At 34.6% G+C, this 23,472-nt stretch overlaps 1 protein-coding gene across 2 annotated transcripts in view; it reads left to right on the top strand.

The window, feature by feature from the left end:
* The window catches only part of Fstl5 (follistatin like 5), a 402,285-nt gene that overhangs the window by 322,965 nt on the left and 55,848 nt on the right, over positions 1 to 23,472 (top strand). For both annotated transcript variants that reach the window (XM_057756992.1, XM_057756991.1), the window contains exons 11-12: positions 12,519 to 12,545; positions 17,621 to 17,739. In XM_057756992.1, coding sequence (XP_057612975.1) covers positions 12,519 to 12,545; positions 17,621 to 17,739 — 146 coding nt within the window. The remainder of the gene's footprint in view (positions 1 to 12,518; positions 12,546 to 17,620; positions 17,740 to 23,472) is intronic.

The raw sequence follows: 23,472 nt of genomic DNA, 5'->3' as shown, positions 1-23,472 counted from the left end.
GGGGAGGTAAGCAGGATATGAGAAGGGGAGAGAGGGGGAACTGGCTGCTAGTATGTAAAATTGAAAAAATTTAAAAAGTCATAATGCTACTAAAATAATAGATAAAACGTTGTATTTTGTTTGATTTACTCAAGATTATATTAATCTGTTGTACATTTGAGTTCTGTTATATTTTCTAATGCTATATTGCACAAAGCAGTTTATTACTTAATTAGCTATTTTATTTGTGTAAATTTAGGTATGCTAACCAAATTAACTTTTACATAGTTTCCTTGTTAAATTCCCCTCATCAAACTTTGATCATGAAATGCAGTATCGACAAGTTCAGCAGAACTGCCGTATATGGGCTGTTTATGCATGCTTCAGCATTGCCAGGGACTAAAAAAAAATGTTAAATATACAAATCTCTGTGTAAACTTTGCAAAAAAGCAGAATATAAATAAGAGCAATAACAAGAATCTCTGGTTTGTTTATTTTACTCTACCTAAACATCTATCAAAATGAAATTAGTTAAATAAATGCGTAGAGCTTTACAGTGGGACACACTGTGATTTTTAAAATAAATAATGCAAGTCTGCATGCATTTATAAAGAGATATGCAGAAAAATTATATTATAATATTTCTAAAATTATATTTAAAATTCTCAAAAGATATTATACAACAAAACTGACATAAATTTATTCTTAGAAGATATCATAAATAAAGTTTGTGTTTATTTATTTGTATTTTAAAATTATCGAAAATTTCCTAATGACAACCATAAAAAATAATTTATTTTTCTTGTTTAGATATTTTTTAAATGTGTTAAATTTTATTGATGGTGCTGAGAGAATGGTTGTATTCCCTTTAGGGTTCTCTAATTTCAAAACCTGCATTTAGCTTACTGAAATATTATCACATAACTGTGTGCTTAATTTTTAAGAGGTACAATCACAATTTTTCATAATTCTCTAAAGTATTTCTGAAAAAGAATGGTGGGATACAATGTAAATCTACAAAGAATAAATAAAACACGTGTGTCTTTGCAATAGCCAGACACGGGGAGAGGTTGAAATGAGAAACTTCCTCAGAGTTCTGAAAAGTCACCCTGAGGCACACATTTTTATTAACCATGTGTAGAGAGCTCAGACAGCACATCTGTGTCCTTGGTGTGTGTGTTTTTACACAGTGACTGTGTTGAGTAGAAATCCCTCTGTGGGTGTGAAGAAACCACAGATCATCCACTATCACCCCTGACTCTGACAGGAGTGGAGTGTGAGAGCTATGCCAGGCAGGAGGATTCCTCTGCACCCTTAACGTACAACTACACAAATGTTTCCATACACATGAGATGCTGAATATTAATCTTCTGCAAGGACATCTAAGTCATGCATGAATTTTGTTTCCATCGGATTAGCTCTTCTCCACCTTGATCACTGTCTCTCATAGGAGTGTATTCTCGTTCATTCTTATCATCTTGAACAGTGGATCTGTACAAAGAATAGGTGAAATATTTAGATTCCCATTTCTAACATATTCTAATTGAAATCCAAGTATTCTCTAATACAGTTTGAGTACATAAGACTAGGATTATATTATCAAAAATATATATTATAACTTTAAAAATATATTCAAAGAATATAATCTATGTATATGCATAGGTGCATAATACAAATATTTATTTATTAATTATGATTATGTTTTTAATAGCATCATGATGTACTTTCAGTGTTATTTTCCATAATAATGAATAGAATATCAGAGGAAACCTTGTGGATTTATTAACAATATGTTATTTGTGCCTTTGTCTTTGAGACAGGGTTGATGTCCAGACTAGCCTCCACTTCCTATATTCATGCGATCCTATCCTCTTGAGCACACACTTGTAGTGTGTGCTACTATGTCTGAAAAAAGAGGGATATAGTAACCCAAGTAATGTATGGGAAAGTATTTTGCTAAATACATGCATACCTATGAATACTTACATATGAATAAACAACAAAAGTGTGAACTCATAGTTTTAAAATACATTTCAGAGATGAGGAAGCCTGATTTTCCAGTGAACTTTATTCATATTGTCATTCGCCTTACTTAAGAAAACTTGCTTTAAGACCAAAGGTAGTGCCACTTCCCTTCTACAAGAATAACAAAGGTTGAAAGGCTGAACAAAATCTCAGTGGGCATGGAAAGTAGCACTAAGTGCAGACTGCTGCTGCCGCTCTCATATTTACAGCCTTAACAAACAGCATTGGAAAAATCTTCCAGATTTGATTTTGCATACTTCTCACACTCATAAGTCACACTCATGGAATTGTCCTGCCTGTAGGCACTATTTAGGAAGAAAAGGTTATCTTCTGATTTTTTCTTTTTTGCTTAGATTTTATTGCTCCCTTTGGATTTCCTTTTAAAATTTCTATTACAAACAAATTGATTGAATTTACATAAACTTTACAATATCAATAATTTTATTGATGTAAAGCTTATTGGAGGTGGAGAAGTAGCGTCTCAGCTCACTTTCTAGCACAACCTGATCTTAACCCAAGATCCTTCTGCTTCTGCCTATGAAATGCAAATTGTATGAAGTATTAAATTTCAGACCTCACCATTTCTTTATCAAATAGCAGCTGAAAATAGACACTCAAAATTTTAGATTCTCATTAAGAACTTTCATTTTAAAGAGAATAAAATATCTACAGAAAACAATCCATTTCTTTATTCATGGCTTTACCTGTTAGCAACAAATGTGTTGTTGACATTTATTCCATACTTAATGAGTCATTTCCCTACATTCAAAATGATCAAATTTAGTTCAGGTTCTGTATAATATGATGTATTATAGTCACATATACCAAGTGTGATAAGTCGTTAAAACAGAAAACAGTTGTAGTATGTTTGAACAATGCCCCCACTGGGTTAGAGACCTAAGAGAAGATTCAAGCTAGGGAAGAATAACAAAGTCCATTCTGCATTAGGTTACCTTTGGGATCACACGGTAATATCATCACAAAATAATAATTACCTGTAATTTGCAAGACTTGGTTAAAGTAGACTAATGGTTTGGATTGTTGAGCAGTATGACTGGAATAGTTCACAATAAGAAAGGCAGAATGCTGTCTTCTGCACAAGTGATCCATTTTTCTACATTTTTAATTTTAAGACCTTTTCTAAGATTTACCAGAATAAGAAAGGTTTCATTTATGTTGCTTAAATTTATTTTTAATACATACCAAGTTCTTGTATATTTCTTTTTATCATCTAAGTAGCAATTAGCCATATTTCAGTCTTCACCATAGGAATATATTTTCCTTTGATTGTCAGGGGAAACCTATATATTAGAAACTCATTACACCTCTTTGATGGACTACAATAATGTGGGTTATTTTCTGTCAATCTTCTTAAGATTGTTTGACATAATGTAATCTTCAAAAAATATATTTGCTTTATTAGATTACTCAGGCTTCTAAGAAGAAAATCAGTATTTTTACAAGACTACTTCTTCATAAGTATATACAAATAATCAGGGTCTAAATTTTTGTCTTCAGGCTTCACTGTGAACTTGAAGTTACCCCCCCTATACACACACACACACACACACACACACCATAAAGAGCCTGCTGTGACAAAACAGAAGACGTAATTTGCCTTCCAGGTGACTATGTGTCTTGAACAAAAAAATATAAAGGGATACTTTTGACTTCAAAGCTCCACTTGAAAAAACTCTGTGTAATCCTAAAGAAAAGTGACTGGCCAACACATCCACTGACTTTCAGACCATTGCATTAATTCCAATTGTTTGCTTCCGCCATTGGATCTTGACTATATTATTTTATATTTTTAGATTTAACTGTGATGGAGGTTAACAGCATTGAAGACATTTGCTAAAACAAGTATCTAGGGGATCTGGTGATCTGAAACCCTTGGCTGTCTCTAGCATATGCAAAGAGCTCAGGTGTTTCATATAGTTGCAATTAGTATTGCTGCTCTGCGCTGAATATTGGATAAAAAACACTACCTGAATAAAATTTTCAACAATACATTTGGATATGATATTCTTAAAGAAAAAGGGGATTTTACTTATTTTATACTTAATATCAAAATATTTTAAAGTATAGCATTTTTATAAATTATTTGATCAAATTTTAGAAGGTGCAGCAACTGTTTAATATTTTACTTTAAATCTTAGATATTTTATTTCTGCTCAAAGTACCTAAGTTTTTTTGTGGTTTATATTTATACAACACATTCTTCCTCAAGATTGAAATATTCTTCCTGAGCATAAGATTTATAGTTTTATTAAAATAAGGTCATTTCCTTCTGGTAGTGTGAGTGTGAGAAATATCCTATTTTAGGAAAGTATATACCTACATATAAGGGCAAGTGTTTTTACATCTTATCCATCAGGCTTGGGAATGTTTGATTTTTAGTCTGTGTGTTTTCAGGAGACTGCACTGAAAACCTTCACAGTAGACATCAACGCTCTTTTTCTGGAAACTTCTCTCCACACATCTGACTGACTTTTACTCTGATGGCTTGTCCTCTGCTAAGCATCTTTAACCCGCTTCCCTCCTAGTCCATCGCCATAAAGGCAACTGCCACCGTGTCGCGGCTGCCATTGCTGGTTCTGAGAACACATGGAGCAGCTGGCGTTAGTTCTCTTATTAGCTGTTGATTGGGATCATAGAAGGCAAAGAGGTGTAGAGATGCAGCAAGGACTCCAGAAGAACAGAGCAGGGTCTTCCTTTGGCCCTTTTCCAACACTCACTTTCTAGTGCAACAATTAGACATGTTTGTCTAACTTAGCAGTAGCATTAATATTTCAAGCAGGAAAGACAAGAGATAATAATATAAGCCACAGCCTCTAAGATGTTATCTAAATTCGAGGGACAAAAGTGTTCTCTTTTTATTCAATCTTAGATATCAATGATCCTTATGCTTAGAATGTCAACTCTAAAAACCATGTCCAATTTTATTATTAATGTATGTAAATTAAGCTTCATCTGGCCTTGGCCACCTTGTGTTAAAATTTCCATGACTGACCTTGACTTGGGCCAGTTTTTCGGGCACAGTTTTTCACACAGATTTTATATAGGCAAATACAATATAGGGGTTTGTGGAGCTTACAATGGATGCTGCTCTCTCACCTGGAAAATAAATATATTCTGGCTGAGTTGCAGCCCATGTGTCCCTGACATTCTATACACTAATGGCCCCAAAGTAAAAGCTCTACCCTGTTTCGTTCTAATGACAAAACTCAGAGTTCATGCATGTTTTCAAGACTTCTCCCACTGAGCTGCCTTGCCCGACTTTCCCCCTGTCTTCAGATTTTAACATAGGCACTGGGCATCCAAACTCCAGCCCTTATACTTTCAGAACAAGGCCTTATCCACCTTGTCATCTCCCCAGACTCTGTCTCTTCAGATTTTAGAAACAGGGAATATTGAATAGGTAAGGCTTGCCTTAGATGTCTCTAAAGTTCCCCTGCCTCTGCCTCCTTAGTCCCAGGATGTGTCTGTGAACCATCTAGAAAATCTAGATGACTTTATTTAAATAGTTCTATGTGTTATAAATAGAACTTACAGCTTTGCACATTTTAGTCATCCTCTGCTCCGGAGCCCTTCCATGACTATTGCAAAAATCATATTGTTACCTCCAGTTTCTTGATATTTAGGTCACAAGCCAAAGGATTTGTCCTTAATGATGCTTCTGTGGATTTTTTTGTTTAAAAACATATATGTATCCATATATATGCAAATGTGTTGTACTTACAGGTATCCACATACATATACTCAGGTATTGTGTATAAGCACTGTTCTAAACTCTTTTAAAATTTTATCTTATTTGATGCTCATAAAGCTAGTGCTAACTCTTTGTCTCTTCACAATCTTACAATACATTTTCTTCAAATATATCTTAGGATGAAGTTCATCAAGGTTACTTCAGAATCAGTATTTTTATAAGACACTTTTTTCCCCTATGTGCACAGGTCATTCAGTGTGACACCGAATGTGTTTTAGTTATTATCTTCTGTCTGTTAATGATCCAGAGGCTATATTTCTAACCTACTTCGGAGATTGTCTTGTTCATGTTTTGTTGACCTTGTACCCATATATCTGTCCTGTTTTCTAACTGTAATGTTAAGACAATTTTACTAAAGTACAAATTGTGTTTGCCGGAATGATTGAACATCACTATTTAACGTATTTGTTTTGAAATCACAATTTATAACTTGCCCCGGGAATGTCTAACAATCTGTATTTATCTTGATAAACGATTTTTAAGAATGCCCATTTCCTTTAAATAATGGATATTGTTTTTACATTGTTTATATATCTATATTAAAATTATATTTTTATAACACTATGTTAATTATGCTGTTAAGGGTATATTAAATAGTGTTGAGTTTGAAATGCATGCTCAATAATAAATAGTGTTAGAAAGAATGGTCTTTTATATTGGCAGTGGTGGCGCACTTGGGAGGCAGCGGAGGCAGATCTCTGAGTTCCTGCATTTGAGGCCAGCCTGGTCTACAGAACAAGTTCCAGGGAGGCAGAGAAGCCCTGTCTGGAACCAGAATAAAAAAGAATTGTCTTTGCAAAATCCTAGAGTCCTTGCAACAGTTTTAGAGAAACAAAGGGTTTTTATTTTTCCTAATTAGCAGATGTGCTAATTAACATCCAGCTGGTCTTCTATCACTTTGATAGTTTTATCTCTTCGATAGTAAGAAATAGAGCTGGACAGACTGTTGGACTACACTATACTTTTTTTTTTACTGTGTTCCACTTTTGAATTTTTTTTTTTTTTTTAGTTAGAGCATCTTGAGTCTTTTTCTGTGATGTATATACCTTCATAGACAGTAACCATTAAATGCCTGTTTACATGCCAAGTATTGGAGATATTTTATAATTATTTAACTTTACTTCTCTGGTTGTTACTGTGGTGCATTTTCTAGATGTGGCGAACAAAAGAGGAATTCACTTGGCTTCTGGCACATGATGGCATGGTTTGGAGTCACACTAGAGGGTGCATTTCTCCCAGTTTATCTCTACTCACCAAAGAATAGTTACTAATGTTAGCACTTATTACATGCAATTAAACAAATTAGTTGAGTGATGAATTATGAAAGTTCATTCATACTTTCATACAGTAATTAAGTCAGAATTTCCATGTCTAGAGGAGTTTGGGTGCTAATAATCTGGATTGGTGGGTGTTAGCTGTAACATATTCTTCAATTTTGTTTTCTTGTACTAAGAACAGTAGGTCCAAGGTGACTTGCTGAACACTTGATTACCTAATGTCTTCTATATTTCTCTACCCAAGTTTAGATTTTGTGTTATTTCAAGACAGGGCTTATCTGTAGCTTTGGAGTCTGTCCTGGAAGTAGCTCTTGTAGACCAGGCTGGCATTGAGTTCACAGAGATCTGCCTGCCTCTGCCTCCCAAGCGATGGGATTAAATGCATGTGCCATTGCTGCCCAGCCAGGAAATAGAATTATTTTAATGCCACTTTAGAGGCATTATGACCTAAGCCTTATGTCTTAGAGTTTCAGAAAATTCATTCTAGAGTGAGCTCCTTACCAGGATAGGAGAACACTTGAATGGTCATGAGCAGAGGGACAGTGTTGGGGACCAGCCTCGACAAAAATGCCTTTTGACAGATAGGGGTTTGGGTATCAGAAAAATAAGAGCACAAAGACACCAGTAAAATAATAAAACAAAAAACATAGGATAGTATTGGGAGGGAGTTTCAGTGAGTACTGAAATCATCCGCATTTAATTTCCAATTGTTTAAAATATCCCTGACCCCAAAAGGTAGAAGTAAGATAAAAAGAAAAAAACTGCATTAATATAGTACAGGGGAATGAACAGACCAGTTGAAGGTTGTGGGCTACATTCTGTTGCTAAAGCAAAACAAGTCACGTTCACACCCTAGACAAAACATTCTGTAGGCAAACTATTCCCTGGATGGGATTCATTGTTATCTCCTTAAGGGAGTAGGGATTTAGTTGGAGCCTTAGACTTTTGTTTGGAGTAGAAACAAATCTACTTCTCTAGTCTTGAAAATATTATATTTTCAAGATAATATATATATATATATATATATATATATATATATATATACATACATACATACATACATATACCTGCTGACAATAACCTTGAGAGAGCAGAATTCTCTGGTCTAAATCTAGATGGTACCTTTGTTTGAAGTAGAAACACAATAACCTTGAAGGAATAGAGGTAAGTTCCAACTCGCTGACCTTGGTGGAAGGTGGAATTAGGCTCACGATTCACGATTTGGGGCCTCCACAGGACAGTGAAGAATTCAGACAACTTGTCATCACCCAGTATCACGGTACCAGCATTACCGGTGAGCCTGTTTAGAAACTAACTCCAAAGCCCATTTCAGTCTTCCAAGTGAGAATGATTCACGGTAGAATGTTGTGTAGGAGACTTCATGCCTGCTGACACCACATAATACCTTGATGGGCTGCTGGCTTGTACCCACTCATCCACATGAAGACCATACAATTCATTAAGTGGCTACAGATCAGGACCTGCGCAGTCATACCATTGAAACACAGAATATTTTCTCTAAACCAGTAAGTTAGACACTTTTAGAAACAACCAAGGAATAGCCTCTGTATTTTGTGATGCTATTGATCACGTGGCTTTTACTACTTTTACAAAGCAACAGCTCTCACCTCATTTGGGATTTAATCGCATGCACTTAGTTTCCCATAGTAGACTTTCTTTGCTTCCTTAAATTATTTCTTATTTTAAAACTTTCATGAACTCTAAGCTGACATTATTCAGTGATCAGTGATGGACTTCTCTTCAGTATCTGAAAACCTATATTGGACAGTCAGGGACTTAAAACCCCCTCATGGATGCCACTCTTGGAGTGCAAAGATGCTTCTTTTCCAGGGTTTAGGTTATATTTCACTGCTTCATCTGCTGTACAACCTTAAGGTGTTTGTTTTTTCTACTTTCCATTTTCTGGCATAGTTCCTTAATGCCTATTATAATACCCCAACCCAATAATTGGATTATCCCATCTCATCACTTTAAACCTGGAGCTATCATTTCCTGGCTACTTTATTATCATCTCTTTATAAAAACACTGGACACTGTGACCTTGTCTGCTAATATAAAACACAGATTGAAACTCTAGAAACTAGGGAATTGCCTTCACTCAGGGTAAAAAGAGAATTAGTTTATTTTAGATGTGTCTTTGCATCAGGCATGTGGCAGGCAGTGAACTTGACAGAGTTAATATAGTTTCTAGCCTAAACATAGCATTTAAAAAGAGCTCATGTTATTTCCCATATGTGCATTCAAAGAAAGTTCTTGTCCTATATTGTTAAACATACAGATTTTTAGATACATTAAATTTTTATCTTAAGACTGTCTTATTACATTTGCTTGGTAATGTAAATGCTAAATCATTTTCCTAACTCTAAAAGGAAAGCAGACAACAAGACATTTAGCTTAAATGTTATGTTCACAAAAGTGCACTTTATCAAAAAAAATGTCTCGCAGTGGTAAAAAATTGTAAGCTTTCAGAGAAGGAGAAAGACAAGGAACAGACATGCTGAGGTGAAACCCAAATAGCTCACTATAGGCATAGACAAGGGAAACAGATGTTCTGCACTAGAGCACAATGTTGTGTTGTTAACTGCCTTATTAATGCTGCTTTTAAAATATCCAATTCTGCCAGTTCACTTCCTCGTAGAGTATATGGATATGGAAGCCATCACTGTAAGGGGAATGACAGGCTCCTAATATATAAAATAAACAAATCAGTAAAAGAATTAATAATAAAACATGAATACCAATATCTGGTTTCTGTATTATTGATCTACATTTTCAATAGAGTGTGTTTATTATCATCTAAAACAATCTTATATTCAAGTTATTTTGTAACTAAATATTGAACTGTGAGGTCCATAATTTGAAAAGCTTAATGTCCAATGGATTTTAGAACTGATAACTTTTATGTTATATTTCAGAACAATTTAAGTCAGAAGGTTATGTGAAAATATTATTTAATCTAATCTCTTTTTTATAGAAAGGGTATCTATAGATAATATAATAAGACTATATTAAAATGAAACAAACAAATCACTCACCAACAATATGCTAGGGGAAGAACTCTGGTAGGAGATTCAGGAAGACATAACACCAGGTGTGGGAGTTGGCATGAAATGAGGTTCATCTTGGTAGTTCATACATGTGGAGTGGTGGCTCTGACGCTAAGACCATCTGATGCTCCATCAATTCCCACATCAGGGAGAAGACAACCATATCAAACTCCAGTTCTTAAGGTTCTGATGCCCCATTTTGGCCTTCGGATATATTTGCATTTACGTGGCGTACACGCACACAAATAAAAACATTTAAAATATTTTCGCAAAGCTTTGGAGGACACATTTCCTGTGTTTCAATGTGTGTATCCATGTGTTATACACACATACATATGGCTAGATAAAGCCATTCTAAAACTTAAGTATCTGATAAATATATAGATAAATAAGTAAACAAATAATGCCATAATTATAGAATTAATGAGGTGGGCATGTAAGTATGACATTTGTTTATACTATTTGCAAATATGTTATCAGATCACTAATTCTCAAGTTTATTCATGTGCTTTAATTTATATTTAAGTATTCAGTAAGTTTTATTTATACTTACTTGTGTAAAGTGAAACAGCAAATCACCTACCTGAAGCAACTCAATGAGGAACTCTACAAGCAGTTACTGTTGCTGCTCAGAACATACAGGAAGCTCCTTGACAGAAAAAGTTCCCCAGAGAAGAGTATATCAATCTATTATGCAATACTAAATGGGCATCTGTGACTTGTCATACATGAGGTAAAATCATATTAATGAGAAGGTTATATTTAGGAATATATTCACATACATCTACATGCATGCAGCATCAATTAATGGGAAAGAGAGGCCATGAATATGAAGGAGAGAAAGAACAAGTGTATGGAAGGGCTTGGAGAAAGAAAACAGAAGGTAAAACGAAGCAATTATAAACTAAAAACAAAATCAAAAGTTCTCCACAACACTTGGAGGAACTAGCTAAATAAAATGCAGATCCCCTAGCAAACACGCACACACTTTACATACGTAGTGCACATATCTTGATGACTAATAGAGCTTTGTGGAGTTCAATCATTTTGTCCTATCCTTTAATCTATGCAGTAAGTTTAGTTTGCTAAATGGGAAAAATCAAAATGCATTTTAAGTGGTAGCAATCCATATCTGAAACTTACTAAAATGAACTATCTGAAGACCAATTTAGATATGCTAATTTAAATGAATAAGTATGCTGCAAATTTTTATTTCCATATTATATAGTCATGAATGGATCACAAACATCGTTGTTACTTATGTATATTTCATATAAATGTTGACAAAGGGCAATGGAAAGATGTAACTGGGAGAGATCTTAATTATTTGGCCAGAGTATTTAGAGTCAAAGACTTTTGATTTTATATCATTGTGATATCAATCATAGGGTGTAGGTACTAAGTGGTTGCTCTGCCAGTGATCTGCCCTTCCAATCCCTGCTTTCGACATTTTAAAATTATGTAATATTTGAAAGTTTTCTATCTATGTTATATTCATTGTCGCAGTCTTGAAAACAAGTATACATTTAATAAACATAGTATTTGAGAGCCCTCATTTTGTATAGCAAAAATCACCAATATGCTTTAGATTTCAGGAATGAACAACATCTTATAATGTGTCATCTAGTCCTTCTAGAAGAAGAATATGAATTTGTCATAATTTATTTTGTATTTTCCTATACAACTACCCTGACCAGCTAACTTTATAGGTATTCTTATTGAATGTTTGTAACTTAACGTAACTCCCATTTCTTATAGACTTTCTTGCCTAAACAATGTGGTTTACACTTGTAATACCCGCATGCAAGTGTCCAAGGCAGGAAGAGCAGTGACAGGCTGTTTTGCTTTTCTAACCTTAGGGTGAACTCCAATTTCTGTCTCTGAGTTTTTATTAATCGTGCTACAATGTCTGGTTTGAAACAATGAATGAACATACTACATAAAAATTGCAGGTAATATTCAGGATACTTTATGTTCTGGAGTGCTGCTTCATTGCAGGGAGTTCACATTGTGGGAAAATATTGTATATTGTAAAAACAGGAAAAGTTACAACTTTTTATTGGTGGCTTTAAAATGTCAACTAATTCAATAGTTTTAAATACCAATGTTTGCTCTAAATGTGTATCTCATAAAGCAAACTTAACTATTCTCGATTAAGGATATAAAAGTATTCCAAGTCTGCTACAAAATCTTTGTTCCAAAAACCAGGTTGTTTCACAAACTTGCACCTCTCACACCGTCACCGCTTGCTGAGTCGCAAAAGTCTTTCAAGTACACCACCCTATACACAGACACTTTCTTTTCCAGATTTTGATCTCCACAGTGATTATTCATTGTACTGATCAACTAACTTTTCCTGACTTGTTTTTCTCTTCTCTTTTTTTTGGCATGCTGCAGTAGCTAACATATTATGGAGAGAAGAAGGTACTAAATTAAGTTATATTTCATATTATGACTTCTTGGCTTGCCTTTTACTGTATTTGCAGACTATCATTTATTTAAATATTTGGCTTATTTTCACTTTGACTCAAAATTTAATTTGATTATACTACAATTTTCTATTATATACCTGGTGCTATTAAAATATTTATCACCTAAATAGGACAACCAAATAGATTAGTGGATAAAGGCACTTGAAACCAAACCTAAAGACCTGATTTAATCCCGGAACACATGGGGTGAAAGGAGAGAACCAATTTCTATAGATTGTCTTCTTGCCTCCTTCAGCGTGCTGTGCCACACACACACACACACACACACACACACCTAAAGCAAATATAAAATATAGGTACTCTTATTTAAATACAGGTCACTTTGATTCATTAATAATAGAATCTCTCATTATAATATCTTTAAATTGTTTTAAAAGTTTAAAAGCAGGTCGAGACAGTAAAAGCAATTGAAATTATCATGCTCTCCATGGTAACCTTGGTTAAGTCAGTATAAGAGTAATTATACAACTATCTTATGAAATGATTATATTTTGTATAAAAATGAGTTACTAAGTTGAAGTGTAAATCAAACAGTTTCATTACAGAACACAGGCCTGCCACTTTATATTAATCTTCATATTTACTCCTAAAATAAGTGTAGCTGTTACTAATACTCAGAGGGGCTGCTCTTGGCTTTTAAAACAGTAGTCAGCATTGAATAAATGTTATATAATATAACCCAGGAACACAATTTTGGCTGTCTTCTTCACTAGTCAAAATGTCTGAGGAAAATGGCCTTCTCCTTTCTGCTGCCAAGGAGGAGGCGTTTGGCTTTCTCCCTGAGGCTCTTGAAACCTCCTTCATGATCTTCTTTTCTGACTTTTATTGAAGCGGTTCTGCTGTGGCTACATCCCCCTTCTATTCAACTTGAATATTTCATCTTCAATTGCACAAAGCTCAGTTAGACTAAAACCTGCATTGACGTGACTTTTAGTGTTTCTTTATACCATATTTCTTCTTGAGAACAGATAAATATTTCTCTGAGCATTGAAGCACTTGTTTCAAGCTATCATTGTGATGGAGAGCACACCTCCTCCTGAGCAGATCAGTGGCCACAGACTTGGTTCTAGTAGTTGAATGTGGGCAAAAATTTAAAGAACTACTTTCTCTCTTAACTGCTCACAGCACGTCATACATTCTGAGCACTCCCTCTTCAAATCTGTGCTATAGGGGTCAACATAAAGTGCATGAAAAAGTCCATATATTTGAACTTTTATAAATGTTAGCATTTTTCATTTATAATATTTGTTATACAATGATCATGTAATATTAAGACAATAATTATCCACCAACTGACTCATCTCAGGTAGCCATTAAAAAGGGACTCTGGTGTAAATCATTCCGATTGGTGCACTCATAGTGAGGTAATTCACACTTCTGTACTAATAGTGCCTGTAAAAGATTGGACACCATCACTCCCAGAAGTCTTTACAGCAAAAACGAAGCAATAAGTAAGATTTTTTTTCTGTTACTCTTGGGATTGAACCCTGGCCTTTGTATATAGCAAGTTTAATTTTAGTAAACATACTATAAAGTCTTTATTTTCAAGTATTAATATAATTGTTCTCAGTGTCCAAAGACAGATTTAGCAGCTAAATCATGATACAAATAATGGTTACATTTAAAAACACAAAAGAAAATATTCTATTCAAGGAGAGAAAAGTTTGTATTAACTTTTAGCCTAAAGGAGATTCTGTTTGTAACATGTAAATGTACACTGAGAATCTTGCATATATGTATATATATACGTACATATATATATATACGTATATATATACATATATGCATGCAAATATATTTATAGTCACTGGAAAATGGAAGTATAGTATTAATTAACGAAATACTTCCTAACTATTTAAACTCAGTGATAAAACTTTGATTAACAAATCATTATAAGATTTTAAGCTGGGCAGTGGTGGCGCATGCCTTTAATTCCAGCACTCAGCAGGCAGAGGCAGGCGGATCTCTGTTAGTTCGAGGCCATCCAGGTGTACAAGAGCTAGTCCCAGGACAAAAACCAAAAGCTACGGAGAAACCCTGTCTCGAAAAAAATCAAATAAATAAATAAATAAATAAATAAATAAAAGATTTTAAGTCATTACTGACTGTGTTATATAAACTAAGGTCATTTGACAGTTTAATCCAGAACAAGTACCACTACAAGATCCTTTCCTCTATTAGCTAAAATCCAATATCCAGAAATGACTCAAATCATATTGGAACAAAATTCATCATGTATGTACTGTTCATAATTAACAGCAGAGATAACAGGGTACAAAATCACTCTATCACTGCCATGCCCCCATGGATTAAATATGAATACACACTGCAATCATATGTTCTTCATTGTATTAATATTGAATTAAATGTTCAGGAAAGATTAGAAATAATTGCTACTTATAAGAGGGCGTGTAATTATTTCTGTGCCTTCTATACACTGTATATAAGAACAGAATCCAAAGAATCTAAGATAATCATGAACTAATTTCCAGATTAACAGCTAGATTAACAATTGATTTGGGAATGACATAATACAGGTGTTTGTCTCCACCAACACATGAAAAATGAAAGAGAGAATAAAAAAGACTGTTAGAACTAGCAAGGCAGAAGCGTTCACTGAACTATAATGTGCTGTAGCATTAAATACACATTATCATTTAGTGTTATTGAAAACTGTAGGACTAATTATTTTGTATTCTGAGAACCATGACCACTCTGCCTTTATAGCCGTATGTATTGTTTACAAATATTTTTTCTAATATGCACGTACATATTAGCACTTCAAAAGACACTGAGTATGTAGAAGATTGAGAAGCCACGGAAACCTTTGCTTTGGAGCAAATACTTAGCATGAAAAATTCCATAGCTTCAGCCTTGGTAGTCAAAATAAGTCAAAATGTTCTTTAGGTATAAAGAACACATCATTTTTTTGAAATACTGCACTTTCAAAAGTGATTAGCAGACTCAGGTTATTTTGCATTTTTCAAATATTTTTATAATGGGCTTAATAGGAGGCCCTAGTTTAGTTATCTGCTTATGAATTAATATTGAAGATACAGATGATATCACTCCTGGTAGTCTTCAAGAAAACCATACTTCTTTGTAGAAGAATGAGCTAGAAAAGTGAATGGCATTTTACTACAGCAAGAATATGAACAGAAAGCTCTTGGGACAATCTGAAAGGCCAAAGTATGAGAAATGTCCTACTAGAAAATCAAGTTAAAATTTTTGTGGGATCATGAATTCCTTGGAAAATATATATGTGTGTGTGTGTGTGTGTATGTGTGTGTGTATATATATACATATATGTATATATACCATATATATATGGTTATTGTGGAGAAGATAGACATTTAGCACAGACTGAGCAATCAAAGTAAGTTCAAGGGAAAATGAACAAAGAGAAGAACTGACCTTTCACCTGCAGTTATGTCTTATCCATAAGAGATAGCATCATTGAATATCAACATTTATTGCTTCTTAAAATCTTATTGTGTGCTAATCATTTGTTAAACTCTGTGTCCCTAGATATCATTTGATTCTCACCATTAGCTGTGTGATACAGTTCTTAGCACTAAATTCAATATGGATAGTGATTACACAGTTATAATTCCATGCCCAAAAGTGAATGTTTTCAGGGTGATTTGATAAACACCAAGGGATTATTTTTCTGCTGGAGAATATTTAAATGAACAAAATAGAGTAAACCCCAGATACTTAATTATTTATATTTCACCTGTGGCGAGTATCCTGGGATATATTTTATGATTTATAAAAGTACTGGTATGAATTCATATTTTAAAGGTAAGAAACAGAGTTGAAGGCTTAAAAGTGTGATTTGGATAAATTAGGTATTTCCAAGGACACTTAAACTCAGAAATTAGACCAGTAACTCAGAGTGGGATCCCATTGAGTATTAGTTTGAAAAATATGGTTAAATAAACCTTAATGAAAGTATAAAGAGAGGTGAGAGGTGAGAATCGTTCAAGAAGATTAGCAGATATTCTGGATGGCAACTCGTTGCAAGTTTCACGTGTGCTTTGATTCATGATGGTAGCTCAGGAGCAGTTTGGGGTAGAAAGATATTCATTCAAAATTGAGAGGAGTATTGTAAGAAGCACATAATATTCCAGTGGTTTCTACACAGTTCAGACAACACAGTGTGACTTGTTTATGTTTGATTGTAAGTTACAACAGTAATATAATGGAACTAAAATATTAAATTGATAGTTATTAATATATAGCATATATTAGTGTTTACGTGTAGGCTTGACTAATACAAATATGAAGTAGCAGTCTTTTTAAGCCTTATAGACATAATCTTTTTTAAGGCTTGAATATAAAATTTGTATTCTGTTATGCACAGGTATATATATAGCTTAAAGCTGACAACCAATGATTCTTTCTTATGAAACTTTTTGCAACAGATATGACTTGTATGTAAGTCTTGTCATTTCTGCTACTGTTTAGGAATATCTTCTCTTAATGTTCTATTCTCTGCAACTATAGTTACCAGATCATTGCTGAAATAATCTACAGTTATTTCAGTACATATGAGTTATTACATAATGTAAATTCATATGCTATAAATGAAGTATAAAAACACTATGCATAAAAACCATAAAATCCAAATTAATCTTTGAATATATTTTCCTCCCACCAATAAAAACAGAGAGATACTTTTCAATATGTCTAAAATTTATGACTTTATGTTTAGTAGCACCCAATTTATAAGATTAAATATGACTTAAGTCCCATAGATAAGTATTGGCATAAATAAGGAAATTTATTTTGTTCCCCATGGATGTGAAGCCTGAGAGTGGATCTAGAAGATTGGCAGGAAGGCCAAGAAAATGCCTGTGTGTGTCTCATGCAGTGAGGTAGTGTGCTTTATAGACATCAGGTAACCTCTTCGATGCAGCACTGCCAGGAAGATAATGGGTGCTCAGTTATGTGGAAAGGTTTCTGATGATTCTATTTGACTTTGAAATGTGTTTTATCCTCAAGGTCTGGGCATTGGGAACATGTTCTATGTGTTTTACGAGGATGGAATCAAGGTGATCCAGCCCACGGAATGTGAGTTTCAGAGACACATCAAGCCCAGTGAAAAGCTCCTTGGATTTCAGGTAATTCTCTGAAGAGTTCCTTTGCTGTCTTAAAAGAACTCTGTAAATAAAATTATAGTTTGGAAAGACAATGGAGCATGTAGCTATGTAAAGATTCTTAGAAAAGGAAATTCTAAATTTGCGATCTTATCTTACTATTTTAATACTTGTTTGTGTTATAAGTAATTTGATAAAGATAAATTTTCAACAATGAACACAACATTCAATAACTATCTCAGGATACTTAATCAGAACACCTCCAGCTTTTTACAGTATCATTTCCTTAACAAAGTAAAAGAAAATAAGATAATTTTTAGAATGTATGTATTTTGGATATTTAACATTAAACTTATTTTATCTATCTTCTCCTACACAAATTCAGACCCATACTAAACACTCAAAATGTGATTATTTAAAATATAATGATCATATTTTCAGACAAAATTCTTTTATAATTCTCATTCAAATTATAATTTAAAGTTGACAAGGCTACGGCATGTGACTAAAGAAGACATTTAAGTTCGTGGTTGAGAACTTGATTTTTATCTTCATCTAGCCCATCAGAGGCCAGTAATGCTGTTGTATATTGATATATGAAGACAGCAATTTACAGCTGAATGAAAAGCCCACAGATGAAAAGCAAACATATATAGTAATAAAATGAGGAACGCATAATATTGAACTGAATCAAATAATTATTCATTACATGAAGTATTTTTCTATATTTAAATATAGAAAATCTTGTTATTCCACTGTGTGTACATATTGTGATATTCCACAACTTCAAGTTTCCAATTGTTAAGTGAGTTCATAGGAAGAGAGTGCAGAATTAGGTAAGATGACAGTGTTTCATTAGGGAAATCTGTCTTCTTGTCTGTCTCCATATTTCCATCTCTCTCTGTATCTCCCTATCTTCCTCTCCTCTTCCCTCCTTCCCTATCCTTCTCTCTCCCTCCCCTCTTTCTCTTCCTTACTTCCTCTCACTTCCATCCCTTTCTTTCCTCCTTCTCTGTTTATCTACACATAAATTTGTTGTTTTTTCATTTTACCTACCAATCCCCGTTCCTCCTCTTATTCCCTCCACCATTTCTTCCCACCTCCCATCTACTTCTCAGAGAGGGTAAGGCACATACTTTGGAAAAGGTCCAAGGCCCTTCCTACTACATCTAGGCTGAACAAGGTAGCCACCCAAAGAGATTAGGTTTCCAAAAAGTCCATACAAGCAGTAGAGATAAATTCTGGTATCACTGCCTGTAGCCCCACAGTCTACCCCAGCCATACAACTGCCACCCACATTCAGAGGGACTAGTTTGCCCCTGTCCAGCTGGAGTTGGTGAGCTCCCATTAGCTCAGGTAGACTGATTCAGTGGGTGAACCCATCATGGTCTTGACCTCTTTGCTCATATTCTCATTCCTCTCACTCTTCAACTAGACTTTGGGAGCTCAGTCCAGTGCTCTGATCAAGGTCTCTGCCTCGATTTCCATCAGAGATGAGAGCAGGGAAAAAGATATATTGATTGAGGGAGCCATTATGGGGCTAGAAAGAAACCCGGAAATAGAGAAATTCCCAGGAATCCACAAAGATGACTACTCCAGCTAAGACCCTAAGCAATTAGGAGAAGGTGCCCGAACTGGCCTTGCCCTGTAATCAGAGTGATGTTTATTTTAAATGTCAATGTAGAACCTTCATCAATATTATAATATTGAGATAGAATTTTGTCTGTGTTTGGACACTTGAGTTTTGAGACATGCTCATCCTACTGGCTGAGGTCAGTCACCTATGTGATCACCTTCTCCTCATCTATGTTGGGATTTGGCCAAGCACTTGAACCTCAAGGTACGGTCAGGGCAATATAGTTGATCACTTCTGTTTGTTCTTCGTTTAGTGTATGATGAGGTGTGTATTCATGACACGCTCAAAAACTGCTATACATGAACACAAAGAGCAAGAGGAAAACACTTTAACAAAATTCCCATTGCCTTAAACCACTGAGCCACTCAGTCTTGTCTAACTTTAAATCAGGATGCATCATATTTCTTCCCTGCTTTAACATTAATCCCTGTTTTATAATTTCACTACAACAGTGTTTTTCTTTTGTTGTTTGTCAAAAACATTTCTAAGAATAATTTATCACTGCGGTTTTGGGGGATACATTTAATCTCTAGTGCCTATTAATTTGTGATGATAAGATCTGAGGCACTGTTTCAATGTGCAAAACCATCCTTTCTTTGTAGTAGAGAAATTAAATCTGTCTTATCTGATTTTAGAGGATAACTCTCTTGGATATAAACAGTAGGGAAGAAATCTTTTGGAATCATTTTTTTTCCTCATGAATAAAGAATAAACATTGATAAGATATTTTTCAAAGTCATTTCAACGCTAAGATAGTAACAGTTCAGTTCCTGACACAGGAAGTGGATCAGTAAAGGGTAGATAAGGACTGATACAGTTCGCACCTTCCATCAAATTCTTCAAAAGGCACTGTTTGCTCCTTCTAAATAAAAATTCAATTTTGGTGCAACGTCAGCTTGCGTTAGGTTTCAGACTTTGGGAGAGCTCTGCAAAGATGCATTGTATCTCTGGTAGGCAGGATTTTTGCTTTATTTATACCAGCTCTACACACGATTTATTTCATCTCTTCAAGGAGGGTATGATCTTCAAGTAAATATATTTCTCTTTTGAACTTAGACAGATTCATACTCAAATTGAAATAAGTTTGGGGGAAATTGTTGACATTGTTTCAGATTACAAACTGTTCATTCATTTGGATTTCAAGGACTGCCAATCTCATCCATCACCCACGAGATGTTTAAGGTTTTTAATTCAATCACCTTCAGTGCTTACAGATGTGAGTTTCTTTGGATCTAACTGCTCACCTTGACAAAAATCAGGGTATTACTCTGACTGACTGCTGGCCCAGTTTTGAGAAAATGGTCCATGTTTAACTATTCTCGAGCATGGACCAAAGATTCTATATATGCATTAAATGTCAATTTTTAAGTGTTCTGAGAAGCAAAACTGAACTTGCAGTCTTTTTTTAGCACACGTAACATGAATCTCAAAGATTCCTGCACTTTAACCTTTGACTCCCTCATTTGAAGATTATTTTTCCCTGGGAAATTAGTAGGAATAATTTACTAGAATACAGAGAGTATGTAGATCCTTAGTCCGATACCAGGATGAGGCATGATTAACTCAAATTAACAAGCAGGAGCAGCCCATGTTTCTTCACAGGAGAAACCAACTCACCAACTCTTCTAGTGACAGTTCCAATTTTCCCTTTGTCCTGTTTCTAACTCAATTACTACTTTTCAATATTAGGCACCCCAATACTTGTTTAAACAACAATCCTCTAATGTGGTGTGAACACTTTACTTTCAGGCATTGCTGGTGGGCAGCCCTCTAAATTTATTTATTTATTTTTTTATTAATTAATTATTTAATTATTAAAGATTTCTGCCTCTTCCCCGCCACCACCTCCCATCCCCCCCCTTCCCCAATCAAGTCTTCCTCCCTCCTCAGCCCAAAGAGCAATCAGGTTTCCCTGCTCTGTGGGAGGTCCAAGGACCACCCACCTCCATCCAGGTCTATTAAGGTGAGCATCCAAACTACCTGGGCTCCCACAAAGCCATTACGTGCAATAGGATCAAAAACCCATTGCCATTGTTCTTCAGTTCTCAGTAGTCCTCATTGTCCGCTATGTTCAGCGAGTCCGGTTTTGTCCTATGCTTTTTCAGACCCCGGCCAGCTGGCCTTGGTGAGTTCCAGGTAGAACAACCCCATTGCCTCAGTGTGTGGGTGCACCCCTCGCCGTCCTGAGTTCCTTGCTCTTGCTCTCCTTCTGCTCCTCCTTTGGATCGTGACCAAACAGGCGCGCAGGCAGGCCCAGGCAGCCCTCTAAATTTAAACTGCAATGCACGCTGGAAAAACACATTCAGGACTTTCCCATGCGCAGTGCTGTCTCTATGGGACATTGCTCAAACATGGCTTAATTTGCACAACTGTGGAGTGATAAATTTTTATGCTTTTGTTCTTTTATATGTACAGTGAGATCATGCAAAATGCAAAGAACTTTCTACAGAGAGAAATAGAAATGACTTCTAAATACTCCTTCAGAGATTACTCTCTGTTTCAAAAAATATACATTTATGCAGCTGCTTTTTGAAGTGTCAGTTGTATAGAGATCTTCTGATATTTCTCAAAATGCATGCTGTTGTCACACTCCTGCTCTATGTTTCTGGTGCATGTCTATTTGTAAGCCCCCACTAGGATGACTTTGGAGAAGCTGGAAAGTTAAAGCATGTAGCAGTGTCCTATAGAGGGCTGCAGCTCTCTTGTGCATTAGGCTCAGCAAGGTTCTAGAAGACAACATATTAAGGCTTCCTCCAGGAGCTGTTGATAAAACCAGTCAGTTGTTTTAATGACTGTGAGCAGAATAATTAGGGTGTTCAAAGTTACTTGAATTTCTCACTAGATTTTTTTTAAAAGGGTAGAGATGTTAGGTGATTGAAAAAAGTATTAATACAGATATTATTAAGCATAAAAACACTTTAAATTAAAAGCGGTACAATTCTTAATATATATAGTTTAAATGTGTTTATTTATTTATGTAATAAAATACAGTATTTATTGCTAATAAATAGAAGTTTATTGTTGTTTATTTTTAAGACACAACAGTCTGTTCCACGATGTCTCCTCATGTTCAGTCTGCACTTTATATATTAAATTAGACAATGTTTTCTTTGACACATGTCTTTTAAAATACCACTATTAAATATTTTATGTCAGTATGTTTTTTATAACTGATCATTTTAGTTAAACAATCTCTATTTCATTTTAAAGTATACTGAAAATTCTATCAGATTACAAACATCATCTGAATTTTTCAGGAATGGAAACATAAATCATCAAATTAACAATTTTAGTCTTAGTGTTTTAATTTGTAGATATTCCAAAACTGTGCAGTACTGAGAATTAAATTTTTATATAAATTATAATTATCCAATATAATTTCTACACTGAAATTAAGATACAGTCACCTAATTAGAATTTAAATGCCAGTGACTGAAGTCTAAAATTCTTTGATCTGACCTTAAATAGTCATTGACTCATTGCCCAGAAGAAATAAGTTTCTGACTGTTGATTCATTTATTTTAAAGCTTTTGTTCACCATGTTTAAGCAGTTATCATGTATTTTTCAGCATGTTATTGATGCACTCATTTTTTTCAAGAACTTGCCAGGATATAGCATAGCTGTACCATTAGCTACACTGTTCATTTACTTTTAAAGATTAGAAAGCAAAATATTACAATATATGTAAATACACATGTAGAAAGTAGTGTGCTATAAAAAATTACAGACACACAAATTTCTGTTTTAGTCTTACTTGTCATATCTGCTTCTACCTCAAAGAAAAGTCTAAGGAGGATATACATGAGCTATAAATCACAAGCCTGACCCCAAAAGGTAGGAGTAAGATGAAAAACTACATTCACAGGATACAAGGAATGAACAGACCAGTTGAAGGATTAAGGGCTACATTCTTAGTTAAATATTCTATTGCCAGAACAAGACAAATAAAGCTCACACCCTGAACCAAAACATTCTGTAAGCAACCACTCCCTGGGTGGAATCCATAGTTATCTCCCTATGGGAGTGGGAAACTAGTTGAATCCTTAGAATTTTCTTTGACCTGGAAGCAGATATACTTGTTAACACCTGAAATACCAGCTTTGGCTATTAGCCACACCTG

Source organism: Chionomys nivalis, chromosome 24, assembly GCF_950005125.1.
Source record: "Chionomys nivalis chromosome 24, mChiNiv1.1, whole genome shotgun sequence".
NCBI classification, from domain to species: Eukaryota; Metazoa; Chordata; class Mammalia; order Rodentia; family Cricetidae; genus Chionomys; species Chionomys nivalis.
Note: the sequence above shows the minus strand (reverse complement) of the source record. Positions and strands in the feature narration are given on the sequence as shown.